The sequence below is a fragment of the Alnus glutinosa genome, chromosome 14, assembly GCF_958979055.1.
Source record: "Alnus glutinosa chromosome 14, dhAlnGlut1.1, whole genome shotgun sequence".
Taxonomy (NCBI): domain Eukaryota; kingdom Viridiplantae; phylum Streptophyta; class Magnoliopsida; order Fagales; family Betulaceae; genus Alnus; species Alnus glutinosa.
This window is the reverse complement of record NC_084899.1, coordinates 17,604,725-17,623,001: the sequence shown is the minus strand read 5'-3', so window position 1 is coordinate 17,623,001 and position 18,277 is coordinate 17,604,725. Positions and strand designations below refer to the sequence as shown.

Genomic DNA, 18,277 nt, shown 5'->3' with positions numbered 1-18,277 from the left:
TGCCTCAGCCATAGTGGGCTCAACCACTAGTGTGTGTGGTACTTGTGAAAATGAAAATTATTCATCATACAACATAATTTCAACACTATTCGAAAACTATTGAGAGAAAGAAAGATTAATATCCTCTCAAATTATTTGTTTGAATTTGAGCAGTTAATTGTGAGAGATCACTTATAAGATTTACCTGATAAGATAAGTGGTTGGACAAACTATTTTTATTTGATCAGATGAATCTCATAAGTAATTTTTCATGATTATCTACTTGCAGATGAATCTCATAAGTAATTTCTCATAATTATTTACTTGAATTTTTTCAAATTTGAAAAAATTCATACAAATAACTTAGAGAAGATGATAATGTGAGAAAGAGTCGATACCAAACTCCACATTCCACATGGCATTGCTTACGGTGCAATTTACCGTTGCAACCAAACCATCATCAAATAAAAGTTTCTTGCTTATTGTCCAAGCATGCATTAGCATTAGATGATGTATTATCATTTTCAGTCTTCCACACACACTCACTCATAAAGGTCGAAATATCAGCGAAGAAGCAGGTGAGGTCAACGAGTCCCTCAAATGGCGGAAGAGAAGGAATCGACGTCGATACCGCTGAGTCAAGCTGAAAATGGAGGCGAAGATCCAGCCAAATCTCCACCTGTCTCCCCCAACTCCTCCACTCGTAAGGTCCGCCTTTTCTTCAATCTCCACCGTCCAAATACTTTGTTTCGCTTCCAGCTTTACACGGATCTACTGGATCCTGCCTCTCTAAACAATTTTTACTTACTTTGTAACTTCGTAAAGATTGGATTCACAGTAAACAAAAAAGAAAGAAAGAAAATAGACTAAAGTTTAAGGTTACTGTTTAAACATGGTATTTAGGAGATTGGGTGTTAATGATGAGTTATTGAAGGACTAGTGGTTTTTTCTTTGATGAGCAGCTTAGAACAGATATGGGTTTTTGTATACACGACAAAATGGCTGAGGCAAATATAGTAATTTTGAGGGTTGTTCAAGAATACGGGTAGAATTGGTATGATTGCTATAAAAACTAAAGTATGGAAGAGGGGGGTACTTCTTGCAACAAAGTTATATAAATTATACAAGGGTTGAATTAAGGTTGTTAGTGAGAGAAACCGAATTTTCATGGAGTGTTGGCCGTTGGGAGAATGCTGCAGAATTGTGTTTACAGTCATTTTATCGTTGTTCCTCTTTTTTGAAATTTGGTTGGCCTTTGCTTGGCGCAGAAAAGCATACTGTTTAACATTTTTAATGCAAATTACTATTTTTCTGGAGCACATGTAGTAAGAGTTGCATGCCAATAAAAGAATCGAGGCTTTTTCTTTATGGAGGTTCTGATCAAAATTATTGGGAGAAAGAAAATCCACATTTGTTATAGCCATACTGTTTAGAAGATGTCTTTGTATTACGTATTATTATCTTCAGAAAATACTCAAAAGAATATTATGCCGTGGTGTTTGGTTCTGCGAGTATAACATTCCCCCAAGATCCACATTTCTAGGAATGTGATGTCTAGGAATCTAGATTCTCAAGAATGTGACTAAACTCGCTTTTGGGAATGATTAGGAATCTAAAAGGGTTCCCAAGAATATGAGATTCTCATGTTTGGTTTATTCCTAGGCATTTCGTAGGAATTATTTATGCTTTTCAAAATATCCTTATGTTTCTCTCTTGAAGTGCATAAGGCTGTTAGATACAAAACTAATTGGAAATTAAATAAAAAAATGACGAGGAAGATAAACTATATATAAACCATGGTTTTTCTTTCATTTCCCAATTTATAAACTGTATATACTATTTGATTTATTTTCCTTATATTTCATTTATAATAAAACCTGATCATTTCCGTTTTTTGTGAAATAAAATGGTTCTTCACTTTTATATACAAATAGTGACAATCAAACCAAAAAAGTAGCATTAGAAAAAAAAAACACCATAACAAAATTCTCACATAGTCTAACTCTTGTATAACCATAACAATATCCAATAGAAAAAAAGAAAGAAAGGGAAATAATAGTAACCATAGAGAGAAAATAGTGGGAACAAAAACAAAGAAAAAAGGAAAAAGGAAACTTACGAATTTGCGAAGAACCAAACGGACGCTCCTACAGATTTGAGAGATTGTTCTTTAGCCTGCCTAGGGAGAGTTTTGTTAAGGTTTGGGTCTTGAAAAAGTGAGGATATCTAGTGTGCACGGGGATGTTTAACGTGCCTTACTAATAAAAGAGCATTGGGCATATTTGTCCTTTAGATGAAAATAAACATTCCCAAGGCGAAGGGAATGTGGATTCCCACCTCTTGAGGATGTTTAGTGTACTAGGAGGGAATCCACATTCCCAGCAAAAGGCAATTTGGGGGGAGGGGGGTGGTGAATCGAGATACCCACGAGCAGCTGGATTCCCTTTGCTTAAATGCAACCAAACAGGGTAATCTTTTGGGATCCATCTAGATGCCACATATGTTCATAAATTTTAGAAGAGGTTTTCTTTAAGTAATAAATAAGATTTGCACTCCTAAACCGTTGTGTACTTGATATGCTGGACTTTGGAATGTCAATGAAGCATTACCAGGTATAAAGAGTGATATAGGGTTTGGAATGTCAATGAAGCATTGCCAAGTAGAAAGACTGATATTGTATTTGTGCATTTAGTTTACCTTCCCAAAAAATCAATAAAAAAAGGTATAGAAAGAGCACGAAAAAAATAAAAATAAAAAGACAACTTGAGAGGCTTGCAAAAACAATTACTGCCGTGGATTTTGAAAAAAATAAAATCCTGTGAATAAATACAAAGCATGCTACCAGGTAAGGCATAGTGTTGGCACTAATGTCCATGCCCTCCAATTCATCCTTTCTTAATCATTCAAAAGATCATGGAAAGAACACATGTCACTCATAATTTAGGCCTGCCATTCTAAAGCAGCTAACCTGTTGCCATTCTACATATTGTAGCTTTAAATATTCGAGAAGTATGATACATCAAGTAGAAACAGATAAAGAAGGGGGAAAGTGAGGTGTCTTAGAGTGGTTAAAGTTATAAAACTTTAAATTTGAAAGAAATATTTAGTAGATGGATGGTATCCACAAGTGGAGGAGAATTTCAAAGAGAGAAGTTTCAATTGAAGGGTCTTTTTTTCTGTCATTGTAAATATTATTGTTGTTGCTATTATGGAGTCTTTTTCTTTTCTCCCATTTTTTGTAAGAGTTACTGTATTAAGTGGCAGACCAACTGAAGGCGATATGACTATGTGGTAGATCTATGAATTATGATTGTCAATTGTTTCGCCAGCTTGCAAGTATAATTGTGAGCAGTACATTGATCCGTGGTAATGACTCCTCTAGATAGGAGTGTAATCTCAAGTTTTTTAAGAGCTGCTGTTAATAAAAAGATACACTAGGTGGAACTAGAGGACATCACGTAATTTAAGGAAAACAGGTTTCATCTGACCACTAACATATGAACTCATCACGGTTGAAACATCAAATAGGTTTTTAATGGACTCCTTAAGATAGGAACACCATTTATAGCTTTTCAATAGGTGGTGTTGATAGAGAAATATACTAAAGAACTAGAGGACATCACATAATTTAGACAAGAAAGGTTTTCACCAACAACACATGCATATCACATATGAATGAGCAGGGGACCTTCTTCCAAATTCTTAATGATCTTCTGGCTTTTGGGTCCTCATGGATTATTATTTCACATAAAATGGTATCCTCTTCTCTTGTTGCAAAGCCACTATCTAAGTGAATCCCACTTGGTTATATAGAATTTTGGATGTTCTCTTGATCTTCTAGAGTGATTATGTAAAGTATGTATCATCATGCAGCAGCATGCAAGGATCGATTCCTTCCACTCAATAATAGCAAGTGGCAACTACAAATGAGGGATCAAATGCGTATTCCAATAACTGGAAAAAAAAAAGCTATTGCTTAAGGATGCCTTTGACATTTGTTTGTCTCTCCCCCCAGTTAGCCTCAAAATCTATCTCAAACTCAGAGTTCTGCAGTATGGTTTAAGAATATTACCTGGATCACCCTATTTCCACTATTGAGTAAAAAATAACCTAGATCAAATCTAGTCGTGTATCAATTAGGATATTTGCATGTAAAACATGTCCCTTGTTGTCTTCCTTAAGCATATTGGCGCTGTTTGTGCAGGAATTTTTTTGAATTTATGTTGTCATATTTGGATATTTTTTTGTTTTGTTGATGTAAAAAATGGACATACCATGTTTTCACTTCTGATTGCTTGTTCCATTCACTTGTTCAGGCTTGCTGTTTTGTTCTTCAGAGTTGGGTCTCAAAGAAGTTTATGACTGGATGGTAAGAAGCTCAGCAGTTGTTTGCTCTTGATGCTCTTATTGGTTATCAATTTCTTATCTCCGAGCCTAATGTTGCTTTGAACTGTGACATTGCAGTGTAGTTCTGTTCCCGGTTGCATTTACATTTTTCGTTACATGGTGGTTTATTCAATTTGTTGATGGTTTCTTCAGTCCAATATATGCCCAGCTTGGCATTGACATATTTGGTAAGTTTTGGATGCACAATTAGTGAACTGATGAATGCTGCCTTTTAAGAAGTATGGGAACATATATTGCTAAACTTCAGCATTATTTAAATAAATGTTGACTTTGTAAATGTATGCTAAATTAGGGATATTCTGTTTGTACATGATTGTGGAAGCTCAGCTGAAAATAATTCAAAATTGGTTTAGAAAATGTAAGGAAGAAATCTAGGTTACTCAACATTTGTTTATCTGTCGCACAAGGAAGTTTTGAATTTCCCTTACCTTTGTAGTTTTGGTCTCCCAGTTTTATGAGCAACCTTTTGGATTATGAAAACCAGGTGTTCAGTGTGGTGGCAACTTGAACTTGTCTAGAATGTGACAAAGGTTTGGTTGGAATTCGAAGTTGTTAAGGAACCTTGGTAGCTGTGAACATTAGTGAATTTAATAATGATGTGGGTTCCATTGATCCCCATTTTGCTGGTTGCTTAGCATGGCTTGACTGGACTATAATTCCTTGACCATGTCTCAAAAGATATTTACTCTTATGATAGCGTATTTACTATGAAGTCATTTTTGTCTTGTAGATGTAAAAATCTGCTGCATCATATGATGGCATTTTTCTGCTTCACCCGGTTTTTATTTAACTACTTGTTATCATCTATTGGCGATTATTCTTCAAACTGCCTTTGTATTCAACATCTTTGATTATGTGTCTCAAGACACTTGGTTTGTGATGCAGGACTTGGCTTTATCACATCTTTACTTTTTGTATTCTTTGTTGGTGTTTTTGTTTCTTCATGGATTGGTGGCACTCTTTTCTCACTCGGAGAATGGTTTATAAAGCGAATGCCATTTATTAGACATATTTACTCAGCCTCCAAACAAATTAGTGCTGCAATTTCTCCAGGTAATACATAATTTTATTTGTATTCTTATTTGCTCGCTTACTAAATATATCTATTTGGATAAGGGGAATTGAAATGCTCAGACATAATTCTTTGGGAGAGTCACTGGAACACTCATGCTTTGGCTAGGGATGTCAGATCAGGCCATTGTATTAATTTGTTGTTGATGATTTGTTATAAAAAAATAGATTACTTTCTTTGTTATACATTGGCATGCAATCACAATGTGTAACTTGGTTAGGTGATCATACTACAGGAACTATTACACTTAATATGTAAACATTAGATTCACATTTCACAGTATCTAGGAGTTTATTCAGCTTTTGCTATGACTGTTTGCATATGATTATAAAACCTAAATTGGTTAAATTCTTTTTTTATTTTTTTATTTATTTTATTTTTAATTAGGATGAATTGGTTAAATTCTGAATTGCTGAAATATTTGGAGTTCTTAAAAAAAGAAAAATATTAGAAATAAGAAAAAAATAAAAAAAAATTCTGGTAATCAGTTTTTTACTGTGAGAACTTACAAATATTTTGAATGATGTGCTGCCTGACCTTCATAAGGTGAAGGCTCTTGTATTTATAAAACATTTTCTTACAGAGATTGTATACATCCGATAAACTGCAGATTGTACAGATAAACATTGACACAGATTGTACATTTGATAAGCAATGGAAAACAGAATTATCTTCTAGATTTGACTCTAGCTATTCCTATCTTATCTGTTGACAATTCTTGTTGCTGGTTGTTATCTTGAATGCTTTCTTCTAGCTCCTTTATCTTATCATTTGTTGATGCTTGAGGCTGCAGTTGGTTGTGATTTGGATTAGTACCATTCTTATCCTTAACATGTCCCCTCAAGCTCAAAAGGAAGTGGAACAACTTTGAGTTTGGACCGAAGAGAAGCAAATCTTGAAGATGAAAGTGGCTTGGTGAAGACATCAACCACTTGATCATGACTTGATAGAAAATGAATGTCAAGAGACTTGTTTGCCACCATATCACGCACAAAGTGGAAATCAGTTTCCACGTGCTTGGTGCGTGGATGAAAAAGGAGATTGGAAGAGAGATAAGTTGCCCCTATGTTGTCACACCAAAGAATAGTGGGTTTGGAGAGATGAATGCCAAGTTCATGCAGCAGGGATTTAAGCCATGGAATTTCTGCAGCAGTGTTTGCCAGGGCTTTGTATTCAGCCTCAGTGCTGAACCTGGCAATCTCATGTCATCTTGACAACTTGCCCATTCCACATTTGAGTAAGCTTGAAGCAAAGTGTGACTGGATCGTTGTAGTTGAAGACCAAAGTGTGTAGTGTGTTTGAGATAGCGTATGAGACACTTAGCAAATTGCTAGTGAAGGAGAGTAGGCTCATGCATGAATTGAGACAATTTGTTTTCTGCAAAGGCTATATCTAGCCATGATATATAAATACTGGAGGCCCCCCCAATGGTGCTTCTGAACAAAGCTTGGTCTTCAAATAATTTGCCCTCAAAGGCAGAAAGGCTAGTTGATGTAGCCATTAGAGAGCTGACAGGTTTAGCCTCCAACATTTGTTCGTTTGAGGAGACAATACAACACCGTGATTGTTGGGAACAACTTCAATGCCCAGGAAAAAATAAAAATAAAAGTTGAGACTACCCAAATCTTTAATGGCAAAATCAGAATGTAGTAGGTAGAGTAATTCATCAATTGCCGATGGTTTTGAGCATGTGATTAATGTCATCCACATAAATCATTATGTACACTTGTATGGAGTTCATTCTTGTAAATGAAGAGAGAGAGGAATCAGAACGAGAACCATGGAATCCAATGTCTAGCAGTTTGGAACTTAAGCGTGAGAAATAAGTTCTTGGAGCTTGTTTTAAGCCATAAATTGCTTTCTGGAGCTTACAGATATGGTGTGGGAATTGGGGAGATGAGTATTTCCCGGTGGCTGGGTCATAAATACTTCCTCAGATAAGGTCCTATCCAGGAATGCATTTTGTATGTTAATTTGTCTAATTGGTCAGCTTGAGGAGATGGCAATGGAGAGAACAATACGTATTCCAGTGGGTTTGATTTTTGGGTTGAATGTTTCACTATAATCCACACCAAGTTGTTGATGGAAGCCTTTTGCTACTAACCTTGCTTTGTAACTTTCAATTGAGCCATCAACCTTCCATTTGATACGAAACACCCATTTGCAACAAATAATGTTTTGAGTAGAAGTCGGATGAACAAGGACTAGGGTTGGCAAAATGGGTTACCGTGTCGGGTTCGGGTCGACTAGCCAACTCAAACCAAACACGATTAGCTAAACGGGATGGTTGAGATACGAAACCCGAATACGACATGTTTATAAGGGTCATAAACGGGTTGAGTTGCGGGTTGACTCGTTTGACCCTTTATAAACGTGTCATAAATATGACCCAAACTCGTTTAACGTAAACTCAAACCTTATAACTTCGTGTTGTGTTCGTGGGTCGTGTCAAAAACTATCAATCCTAACAGGGATCCATGCTTTATTTTTGAGTAAGGCATCAAATTCCTTGTTCATTGCTTCAAACCATTCGGGGAATTTGATAGCCGACGTATAACATGTGGGGTCAGATGTAAATGCTTCTCCTTTAGCTAACAGGGCATGACTCACGAGGGATTGGGTAATGGATGTTACTGTCTGAGAAAGTTTGGATTTGGAGATGTTTTGTGAACGGGTAACCATTTGGTGTTGGGGGCATTGGGAAGCAAGGACAGATTGTTCTGCTACTGTGATTCTGAAGCCAAAATGGGGGAAGCATCAAGCATAGGGTTGGTCCAAGAATTGGGGGAAGAAGGAGAGGGTATGGATCGCAAGTGATATTGGGTTAGGAGATGCAAGTGAGTGGGCTTGAGGAGGGTCTGTTGCGCGGGGCCCATACAATGACACCTTGGGCTGAACGAATAGAAGGGACAAACAAGACAGACTGAGAAGAGTCAGTTGTGGGCTTTGATTTAAAATGAAAACTGGATTCCTCAAAGACAACATCACGGGAAATGAAAGTTCAACCAGAGGAAATGTGAAACACTTGTAACCCTTGTGAAGGGCTATTGCCAAGAAAGACACACCGAAGAGAGTGAGGTTGGAGTTTGTGGGAGTTTAAGCTCGTAAGTTTGGCCAACAAGCACACCCAAAGACTCAAAAGTGAATAATCAGGGGTGGTGTGAAAAAGCTTTTCATATGGAGAGGAATTTTTAAGTAATGGTGTGGTAAGGCGATTGATAAGGTAGCAAGCGGTTTGGAAAGCTTCGTCCCAAAACCGAAGTGGAACATTGGCATGGGAAAATAAGGTAAGACCCGTTTCTACGATGTGGCGGTGCTTGCATTCAATGGAACCATTTTATTAGTGAGTATGGGGGCATGAAAGACGATGGGAAATGCCAATGGATTGAAGAATTTTGTGAAGAGAGTAGTACTCCCCACCCCAACAGGCTTGCTTAGTTTTAATTTTGTGATTAAAATATGTCAACATACTTTTGGAACTGAAGAAAAATGGTAGAAACATCACTTTTGCAAGTCATAGGAAATAGTCATGTGTATTTGCTAAAAGCATAAAAAAATGACGCATAATATTTATGACCAGTTAGAGAGCAAATAGGGGAAGGACCCCAAGCATCTGGGTAAATTAACTCTAAAGGAGTTGTTACACATGTGGAAGACAAAGAAAATGCTAATTGTTTACTCTTAGAGCTATAAGATACGTTTGGCATGACAGTGCTGTTTTATTTGCCCACACTGGGAGACCAAACTTAGACACGACTCTAGGAGCAACACAAAATGCTGGGTGCCTTAAGCGAGAATGCCATTGTGCAAGAGTGGTTCTTTCGCCAAGTAGAGCAGAGGCAGCATGACTCTTATTCAACAGAGGACGATGGCTCTTATGCAATAGAGGAAGACGGCAAGGCAAGGAGGAAGGAAAGAAGTATAACCCATGATTACTTGGGCAAAATCCTCACAAAGAAATAGGAAGGGTGAAATTCAATGCCAAGTATTGGTGTCCTGGGTAAATTTCTGAACTAAAATCAAGTTCTTTTGAATGAATGGAACATGCAAAAGAACTTGATTTTAGTTTATAAATTTACCTGACCCAGACTTGCTTGACCCAACACCCAAAACTGCCCTGTTCTCATTCACTTTCCAAAGAGCATTTTCTGTTTGTTTGACCTGCCTTTGATAAACAGTCTCCTTCTTCGCCAGTCCTTCACTATGCTTTGACGGGTTCGTGGCTTCTGCACTAACCAAGTCTTTGATCACCCCAATATTAAGAACTCCTTTCCCTTGATTATTTTACCTTCCACCCCAAATGACTTCTTAAGGTTGCAGCCCTTGTCTTTACTTACCACGCCCGGGTCCACCTCCTTTTGCCCCCTCCAACAGGATGCATATCATGTGACTTTACCGCTTCGTTCTCAGGCCCAACTTGATTCACTTAGACACCTGTCCACTTCTTTTTTTTTTTTTCTTTTCTTTTTATATAAAGCAACATCTCCTTTACGCTGCTGAAATTCAGAAAAATTTCCTTGTCGATCGAAGGAAATGTTCCAGCCTCCTCGCCAGCTTGATTTTCAGGTAACATCAGCGTATCTGTCTTCCCAAAATCATCAACCTTCCTCAACGTTCGATTCTCCTCATTACCCATACTATCCCTACCCAAAATTACTATTTCCGTGTCATACCCTTTCCCCACCAGAGCCTCTGCGTACGTCTGCTTGGCCTGGCCTCACCGGTGGAGCAGCGTCATTGAGTTTCTCATTCCTGCTTCTGCCATTTCCAGAAGATTCAATTTTTTTTTCCCACTTTTTGCAACTAGAGTGTTGTGTAAATTGTGGATGAGTTTAAATTTCATTTAGTGAACTGGTCGACAATTTGTACACCAATGAAATCAGGTGGTTTGGGGTTAGAAATCTGGTTCAATTTAATTGAGCTCTTATGGAAAAATGGTTGTGGCAGTATCCTACGGAAAGAGATGCTTTATGGAGATTGGTGATAGAGACTAAGTACAGGAGCCTACGGGGAGGTTGGTGCTCTAAGGAGTTAATTGGGACATTTGGAGTGGGAGTTTGGAAAGTTATAAGAAGGGAGTGGGAAACATTTTCGAAATTTGTTAAATATGAGGTGGGTGATGGGTCAAATGTGAGTTTTTTGGCATGATGTGTGGTGTGTGGATGTACTTTTGAGGATATCTTATCCGGATTTGTTCAATATTACATGTAGCAAGGATGCGTGGCTGGCGAATAATATGCAAGTACAAGAGGGGAATATTCGTTGGAATGTTATTTTTACTAGACCAGTACAAGATTGGGAGGGATGCGGTCTTCTTGTTTTTTGAGATGTTGTATTCATTCAGAGTAAAACATGGAGATGTTGATAAAATATGTTGGAGTACTTCCCAAAGGAGCAGGTTTGAAGTGAAGTATTATCAATTGCTAACTGGTACTAATGAATCCCTTTTTCCGTGGAAGAGTATATGTAACACCCCGCTTCAAAATCATAGATTAAAATGAAAAACCAAGTGTAATGTTAATAAACCTGATAGAAATACATGGTAACTAAAAGAGAATGATTAGGATAAAGATTATGGGAGCAATTATGGTGCGAAATTTAAGGTAGGTTTTCTAAAAGGCAGGAAAGCATTGGAAATTGTCTTGTGAGGGAAATTTTGTATTTTTGAATCCTAAGACAACACTTAGTGACTCACCAAGCTTGGAAATGTGACCACGACGTGCGTATCTAAAAGATCTTTCCAGAATGGGGTCACACGGCGCAATTATGAGACCCGTAGCAAAACTTATGCCCGTTTTACTAAACACTGCACAATGTTGTCGGGGAAAACGATCTAACGGTCAGAAGCAACGATCGATTGATGTGACTTGGAACGCTGAAATGTCACTTTTTGAGCTATAAAAGGGGGTTTTGACTTTTGGGGCTAGGGTTCCATTATGTGCTCCCCAAACTTTGAACATGACCCAGCAACCCTAGGAGAGAAAAAATAGAGAGAGAAAGAGAGAAATGGAAGGGAAGTTGAGAGATTTGAGAGGGAAGAATAGAAGGGAGTGTGCTTGGAGCAAGAAGACATAGAGCAAGCTTCAAGGGTAAGATCATAGCACTCTTCTCTTTTAAGTTTCTTGAAATTTCAAATGATTTATGATACATGTATCTACTATTTCGAGATTTATATGGTGTCTGTAGGTATTTGGTTAGAGGAAAATGTCTCCTCCATGAAAAGACCCAAGTTGAGAGTTTGGGAGTAAGGATGGGTTGTAGGGGGATGGAAAACGAGATTAGAGTGTGTATGTGATTTATTGTGGATTAATGATGATTTTAAGGGTTAGAGAGTTGGAGTTTTATCGATGCCTTGAGCTATTTCGTTTTCCACATTGTTCGAGAGTACATCTACTACTTTTTAAGGTGTTAATGTGTAGATCTATTGTATCTTTAAAGTGTGGTAAAGGAAAGCCTTGTCTTTTGAAAGAAAGGTTGGACCTTTGGTAAAAAGATGTGGACTTTGATGTTTGAATGCTACTTTGAGAACTGATTTGTGCTTAGAATAGTGTAAGAAAGCATCTTTAGGCCTTAGAACATGTTCGATGGGTTAAAGGTAGGATCTTTTGGAGTGTTAGAGTTTCTACCTAGTGAACAATTGAACGGTCAGAACGATCGATCGGTCCCACTAGTGATCGAACGGTGGTAGGGCAGAGTGCAGTTTTTGGGGTTTAGGCACTAAGATAGGGTTTTTAGATGGGACATTTCTAATTAAGGAAATTATGTGACACAATTGTAGGGTTTTGTGTGAAGACTTCAAGAGGATTTCCAAGGGATCGATCGCAATAATAGGACGATATGCAACGGTGAGAACCGAAAGGGGAGTTTAAGCGACCGAGGTAAGCAAGCTACTCTTGTGCTAGTATTTTTATAAATATTGACATGGTGGATTTTATGTTCAATGTTATGCAAAGTTTTCAAAGAAAAGCATGGGTTACCTTTTAAGCATTATGAAAATTATGAAAATATTGTATGCATGAAATGTGTGACTTGGATTACTTTTAAAAATGTTGTCTCAAATTATGCATGAAATGTTTTAAGTAAAGGGGGCAGTGCAACACACCATTTGTTGTGGTGTGGCCTCACTGGCCGTTAGCTCTAAGTTAAGGGGGCTAGGCTGATGGGGTATTTGCCGAGAGCGGTTGATGGACTAGTACTTGCCGAAAAGTAATATGCAAGACAAGCACACCTTTGCTCTGGGGGTGATGCAGAGTTAGTGATATTTGTATGGATACTCTATGATACTGGTAATGTCTTCAGTAAAACGTTTTAAGAGAAATAATTCTAAAAGTTAATTTTAGAAAAGAACATTGCATTAAAAATACTTTTATCTGCATAATGAAATGTTCACAGTTACGCATTAGCACCAGCTTGCTTACTAAGTCATGGACTTACGCTTTACATTTTCCTCCTGTAAAACATCTATGTTTTCAAGGGCAACCAACTAGGTTTTGGGTAAGAAAGACCTTAAGGAAGATGCGGTTGTTTGACGTAATGATATTGATTTTGGTTATTGCTTGAGGGCTCATTGCAGGATTTCGCAGGCTGCTTATGGTAATTAGTACTTTTGGGTAACGTAGTAGACTTAGTGTTTTGAGATGCGTTTGTGTATTAAGGTTTAGCATGGATATTCTTTATCGCTATGATGTGTATGGTGTAATGATTTAAGTTAATATGATGATTCTTAGTAAATGCTATGGTTGTAATGATTAATGTGATAGAATAAAAGAAAAGTCATGTATTTCCGCTGCTTAGTATTCTGATTTTGAGGAGTAGAGGTATCCCTTAGGTTCGGAGAGGTGCACCAAGTTAGCTACCAGTTAATTAAATTCGGGGAGAGGGGGGGAGGGGGTTGGTGTTATAGTAAATGGCGAGTTAAGACTCCTTTGAGGGTGGCTTTATTGTGTGGTCGGCTGTGAATGATTATGTTCAACACTTTATATACATGGATATCCGCACACTAGAGCTTGTTGTTTTCTGGTTTTGAATTTTGTTTGAACTTTTTCTTATGATTAAGGGTTTTTCTTTTATATTTATTTTGTTCCAGGATTGCTCCCCTCTGCACTTTTAATGAAATTGATTTACTTATCAAAAAAGAATGGAATTGGCAAAACATTATTTAATAGAAAAGAAGATGCATGTGTTGTGAGTTTGGTTGTGCCGATGTGTTTGACGGTTAAACCAGTATCGTTACCCATGTGAATCTGATTTGAGCATTGTATTCCTTAGCCGAAACATTTAGGTTGGCAAGTTCAAAGGTGAGGTGATGAGTAGTACCTAAGTTGGGATACTAGGTCTAATCTGCTTGGGCTTGAGGAGTGGCAAAGAATGCTTGCATGTTGTTGGTGTTGTCTTGCTGATAGGAATTATCAAACCTATGATAGCAATCAAGAGCATTTTGTCCAGTCTTATTGCGTACCTAATAGACAGGACAAGGAGTGTTGTTGAAGGATGAGGAGCCACGGCCACGCCCCCTTCCTCATGAGTTTTTGCTAATGTTGGTGTTTGATGAGTTGCCTCTACCTGAGGAGGAGAAAGTTTGGGGATGACCACTGCGTCCACCACGATTGGAGCTTCATTTAGCAGCTAGATTGGCTATGGCAGGAGACAAATCAATATATGGTTGATTTTGCTCAAGTCTTAAGTGCCCATGTAAGTCTTTAATAGAAAGAGGATCTACTCTCATTTTGACTGAGGTCACAAAGGAGTCATACTCAGATCCAAGACCAACCAAGAGGGACGAGGTTTATTCGAAATCATTTAAGGCCTCGTATGGTTTGTGGAATGAGTACTCCATTGGAAAAGGGAATGGTTATTATTGGAAATGAAAGAGAGGAATGGAATAGTTATTCCTACTATTTAGTTTGGTAACAACACAAACTTTAATTGGAATTGAATCAAAATTATTAAAAAAAAAACCCCACATTATTTATTTTATTTATTTTTATTTTTTAAAAGCTCATTAAAAAGAAAAGAAAAGAAAAAATAAAACGTGAAACTGGTGGCTGGCCGACCACCGATGGGTATTATGCTTTTTTATTTTATTATTATTTTTTTTTTGAAGTTTTAAGTTTGAGAGAAAATATAAAATAATGTGTGGTTTTTTTGAAAAATGTAGTCTATTCCTTTAGAAATAGCTATTCATTTTTTTTTCAAAGGAATATGTATTCCTTTTTATTAGGGAATAGTTATTCCAATGGGAATAACTATTCGAAGAAATTGACCCCTACCAAATAACTATTCCAATGAATAGTCATTCCATTACAGGGGTTTATTCCGCGAACCAAACGAGGCCTAAGGGTTGGTCTATGGCTGCTAGGGTGTTAGCAAGACTAGTAAATTTATGGAAGTAATCAGCAATGAAAGAGTTCCCCCTTTTCAAAGTAGTAAGCTGATAGTTGATTTGCATGGTTCGAGCTCTTGATTGAGAGGTGAACATACTTACATACGTTCCAGGGCTAACAAAACATCCCTTGATGCAGGGAATTTTATGACATGGGTGAGGATAGTTTCTGAGAGGGAGGAGATGATGACACTAAGAATCAATTGATCCTGTAGATGCCATGACATAAACTTAGGATTGGAGACAACAGTAATTTAACCATCATTGGATTGTTGGTGATGACTTGTGGTGGGGATGTTATGGAACCATCCATATAGCCATAGAGGGGAAGGCCCTTCAAGTAAGGGACCACCTGAGCTTTCCATAAGAGATAGTTGTCTCTTGTGAGCTTAATGGTTAAAAGATGGTGGAGAGTGGTGAGGGTAAGAGGGTTGGTTGAACCTGAGGTGTTGGTTGAGGCAGAGGAATAGCTGGCCATCTGTGTATGACGTTTGTCACTATGGCTCTGATACCATGTGAGAACTTTCAAATATTTTGAATAATGTGTTGCCTTACCTTCATAAATTGCAGGCTTTTCTGTCTATGAAACAGTTTCTTACAGCCGAGAAGCTGCAGATTGTACAGATAAACATTGACACAGATTGTACATTTGATATGCAATGGAAAACAGAATTATCTTCTAGATTTAACTCTAGCTATTCCTATCTTATCTGTTGATAATTCTTGTTGCTGGTTGTTATCTTGAATACTTTCTTCTAGCTCCTTTATCGTATCATTTGTTGAAGCTTGAGGCTGCAGTTGGTTGTGATTTGGATTCGTATCATTCCTATCCTTGACATTTACTAACCTAAAGAAAATTTCAGATGTTGAAAGGATATATGTTTCTTAAACTTCTTCGATGATGTGATTGAATCTTGCATAAATTTTTTGCTAATATGTCATGCCTGAAATTACTTTCCTCTTAATAGTATGGCTGGTGATGTAAATGCATAATGTGTGTTACCTTTCACCTGGTACTTGAATGGTAGTATGGAAGCTAGTTTTATTTTGGCCCTAAATTTTGATATTTTGATCAATTTTATTAGCCAGATTATGGCAACTCTATAAAACATGCTTTAACCTGGCATGATGCCATTACCTTCTCTGCAGACCAAAATACCACGGCATTTAAAGAGGTAGCAATTATCCGTCACCCACGTGTTGGTGAATATGCCTTTGGTTTTATCACATCGACTGTCACTCTTCAGGTACTCCTTGTTCTGTTCCTTTTTATCTAGCAAAACTTGTCCAGGAAATCAAAATTTTCTAGAAAGTGTTGAACCTTAATGCTCGAGTCACTTTCAGAGAAGTTTTTGTTCTTTGTTTACTATTATTATCTTGTAAGCTGTTTTCCATAAAGTTTATTTGACCAGACTGAAAAATATAGTTGAAGAAGTCTACATGACAGGTCACTCTGATTTAAGATTTTTCTCATTTTGAATGGAAATAGATTCTGATCTAAGGTTTCTAATGTTCGTCTCTTTTTCTATATGTGAAGGTAATTGATTGACATGGGATTTTTGTGGTATTAGCCTGCTTATTGTATTTTACAAATTACATATCTTTTCTTTCGTTGGTTTGTTTTACCCCAGAGAGAGAACGAAGATGAAGAGTTATGTAGTGTTTTTGTCCCAACAAACCATCTATACATTGGCGATATACTTCTAGTTAACTCCACAGAGATCATTAGACCAAATCTTTCTATCCGAGAAGGCATAGGTACGCCTTCTATTTTTACTATAGCTATGTCTACTTTTTTGCTTTAATCACTGTATATTTTAAGGAATCAATGTACTTTTTACAGCTTCTAATTTGTGATAGTATGTCTTGGTCCTTTTCCTCTTTATTCTTGAAGGATGATTTTTATATTAATCACATTTTATTACATATATAACTATATAAAATTTTATAAGTACTTGTGGTTGGGTTGGGTGCAAATCAATATTCTAGAAGTCCAAGGGATAGCACACCTGGCTGGAGGCACGCCTCAAGAAGCCGATGTCACTTGTTTTACTCTTTCTCTGCCCTCCCCTTGTGTCCACTCACTTGTTGGAAAATAAAAAAAATAAAAAAAGAAGAAGAAAACAAATTAATTTTCTGGAACAAATCCCACACTGGATTTTATTATATTTGGCAAGATTTTTCTTTCCCCGTTTTTGTGCTTGTGGGTCATGAGTGGTTAAACTGTTTGGTTTAACTTTAAGTCTTGCTTATAGTAGTATCTGCTTCAATCTTTTGCGCAAACCACCAATTTGGGCATGTCTGTAATCATTAGCATTTATTAAACATATAAGAAACCCTTTTAGTTATATTACCACTCTACCTGTCCTTCTGAAATTCTGTTCAGAGAGTGGTTAAGTAGGTTGTCAGCCCAGAACTAACAGATGGGGCGTTCAAATCTAATGGAGGTGGCTCAGTTAAAAGTTGACCTTGCTTAATCATCAATAATGTAAATGGTGACAAAAGGGGATACATGAATATTTTCTTTTAGCTCTTAAGCTTTCAATCTAGACCTTTATCTGTTTTTTCCTTACATTTTTGGGCAATACTACAGAGATCATTGTTTCTGGGGGTATGACAATGCCGCAAACTATTTCTCCTTTGGAAAGGGTTTCTCGACAGAATGAGAGGATCCCATTGAACAGAATAACCTAATGACATCAAAAACGAGGCATGCCTGGCAACATTGTAATTATATTCACATTCCAGAACTGTAGGCTCATATATTGCAGCAGGCTTTAGGATTTCTTATGTCCACTTTATTTTGTATTCTTTTTGGTCAAAACTTTGATTTTGTAGTTCTCAGTCACTTTTGGTGTCTGGAGGGAAGGGAAGGGGGGCAACTGGTTACCTTTATTGTTGTATGTGTATTCTATGATCATGTTGTCTGTTCTATCACATCATTGGTCCCAAAAGAGAGAAAAAAATGCTGGAGACATTTGGTGTTTGATGCCTTTTAATAAACTGGCAATAATGCCTTGAGTTGTTATTCCCACTCTTTGGAACTGATGCCACTGGGATTGTTTAGATAATCTTAATAAAGTTGCAGAAGTTTCTTCCAGTATCTTTGTATTTGTTTTCTTAAAAACAAAAAAGGAAAAGAGAAAACATGTTTGAGGCAGCAAACTTGGATAGAACTTGGTTGAGGAATGCTACACATAGTCTAAAGTGTTCACTCCCTTGCGTGGCTGTGAAAATTACTATTGAATTATCAGAGAGTGAATACTTAAAGAGTGTGCAGTTGGGAGTACGTGTAGCATTTCTCAACATGGTAACCTACATTTTGCTATACTTGCTAAGCCTCGCATGCTTCTTCTATGTGACCCAGCCACCCTTACAGGCAGCACAACAATGAGCTCCTGATAGTTTTGAAAGTGGAAGTTGGTGCAGACAAAATA

General features: G+C 37.3%; 1 protein-coding gene across 1 annotated transcript; it reads left to right on the top strand.

Annotated features, from left to right (window-relative positions):
• The first annotated feature begins 457 nt into the window (after nucleotides 1-457).
• On the top strand, nucleotides 458-17,940 carry LOC133857208 (protein LIKE COV 2-like). Its single transcript, XM_062292387.1, has 7 exons — nucleotides 458-687; nucleotides 4,296-4,348; nucleotides 4,444-4,553; nucleotides 5,272-5,439; nucleotides 15,990-16,087; nucleotides 16,472-16,598; nucleotides 17,434-17,940. Exons 1-7 carry the CDS (start codon nucleotides 580-582, stop codon nucleotides 17,532-17,534), a joined length of 765 nt encoding a protein of 254 aa, XP_062148371.1. The 5' UTR covers nucleotides 458-579; the 3' UTR covers nucleotides 17,535-17,940.
• Nucleotides 17,941-18,277: the final 337 nt, after the last annotated feature.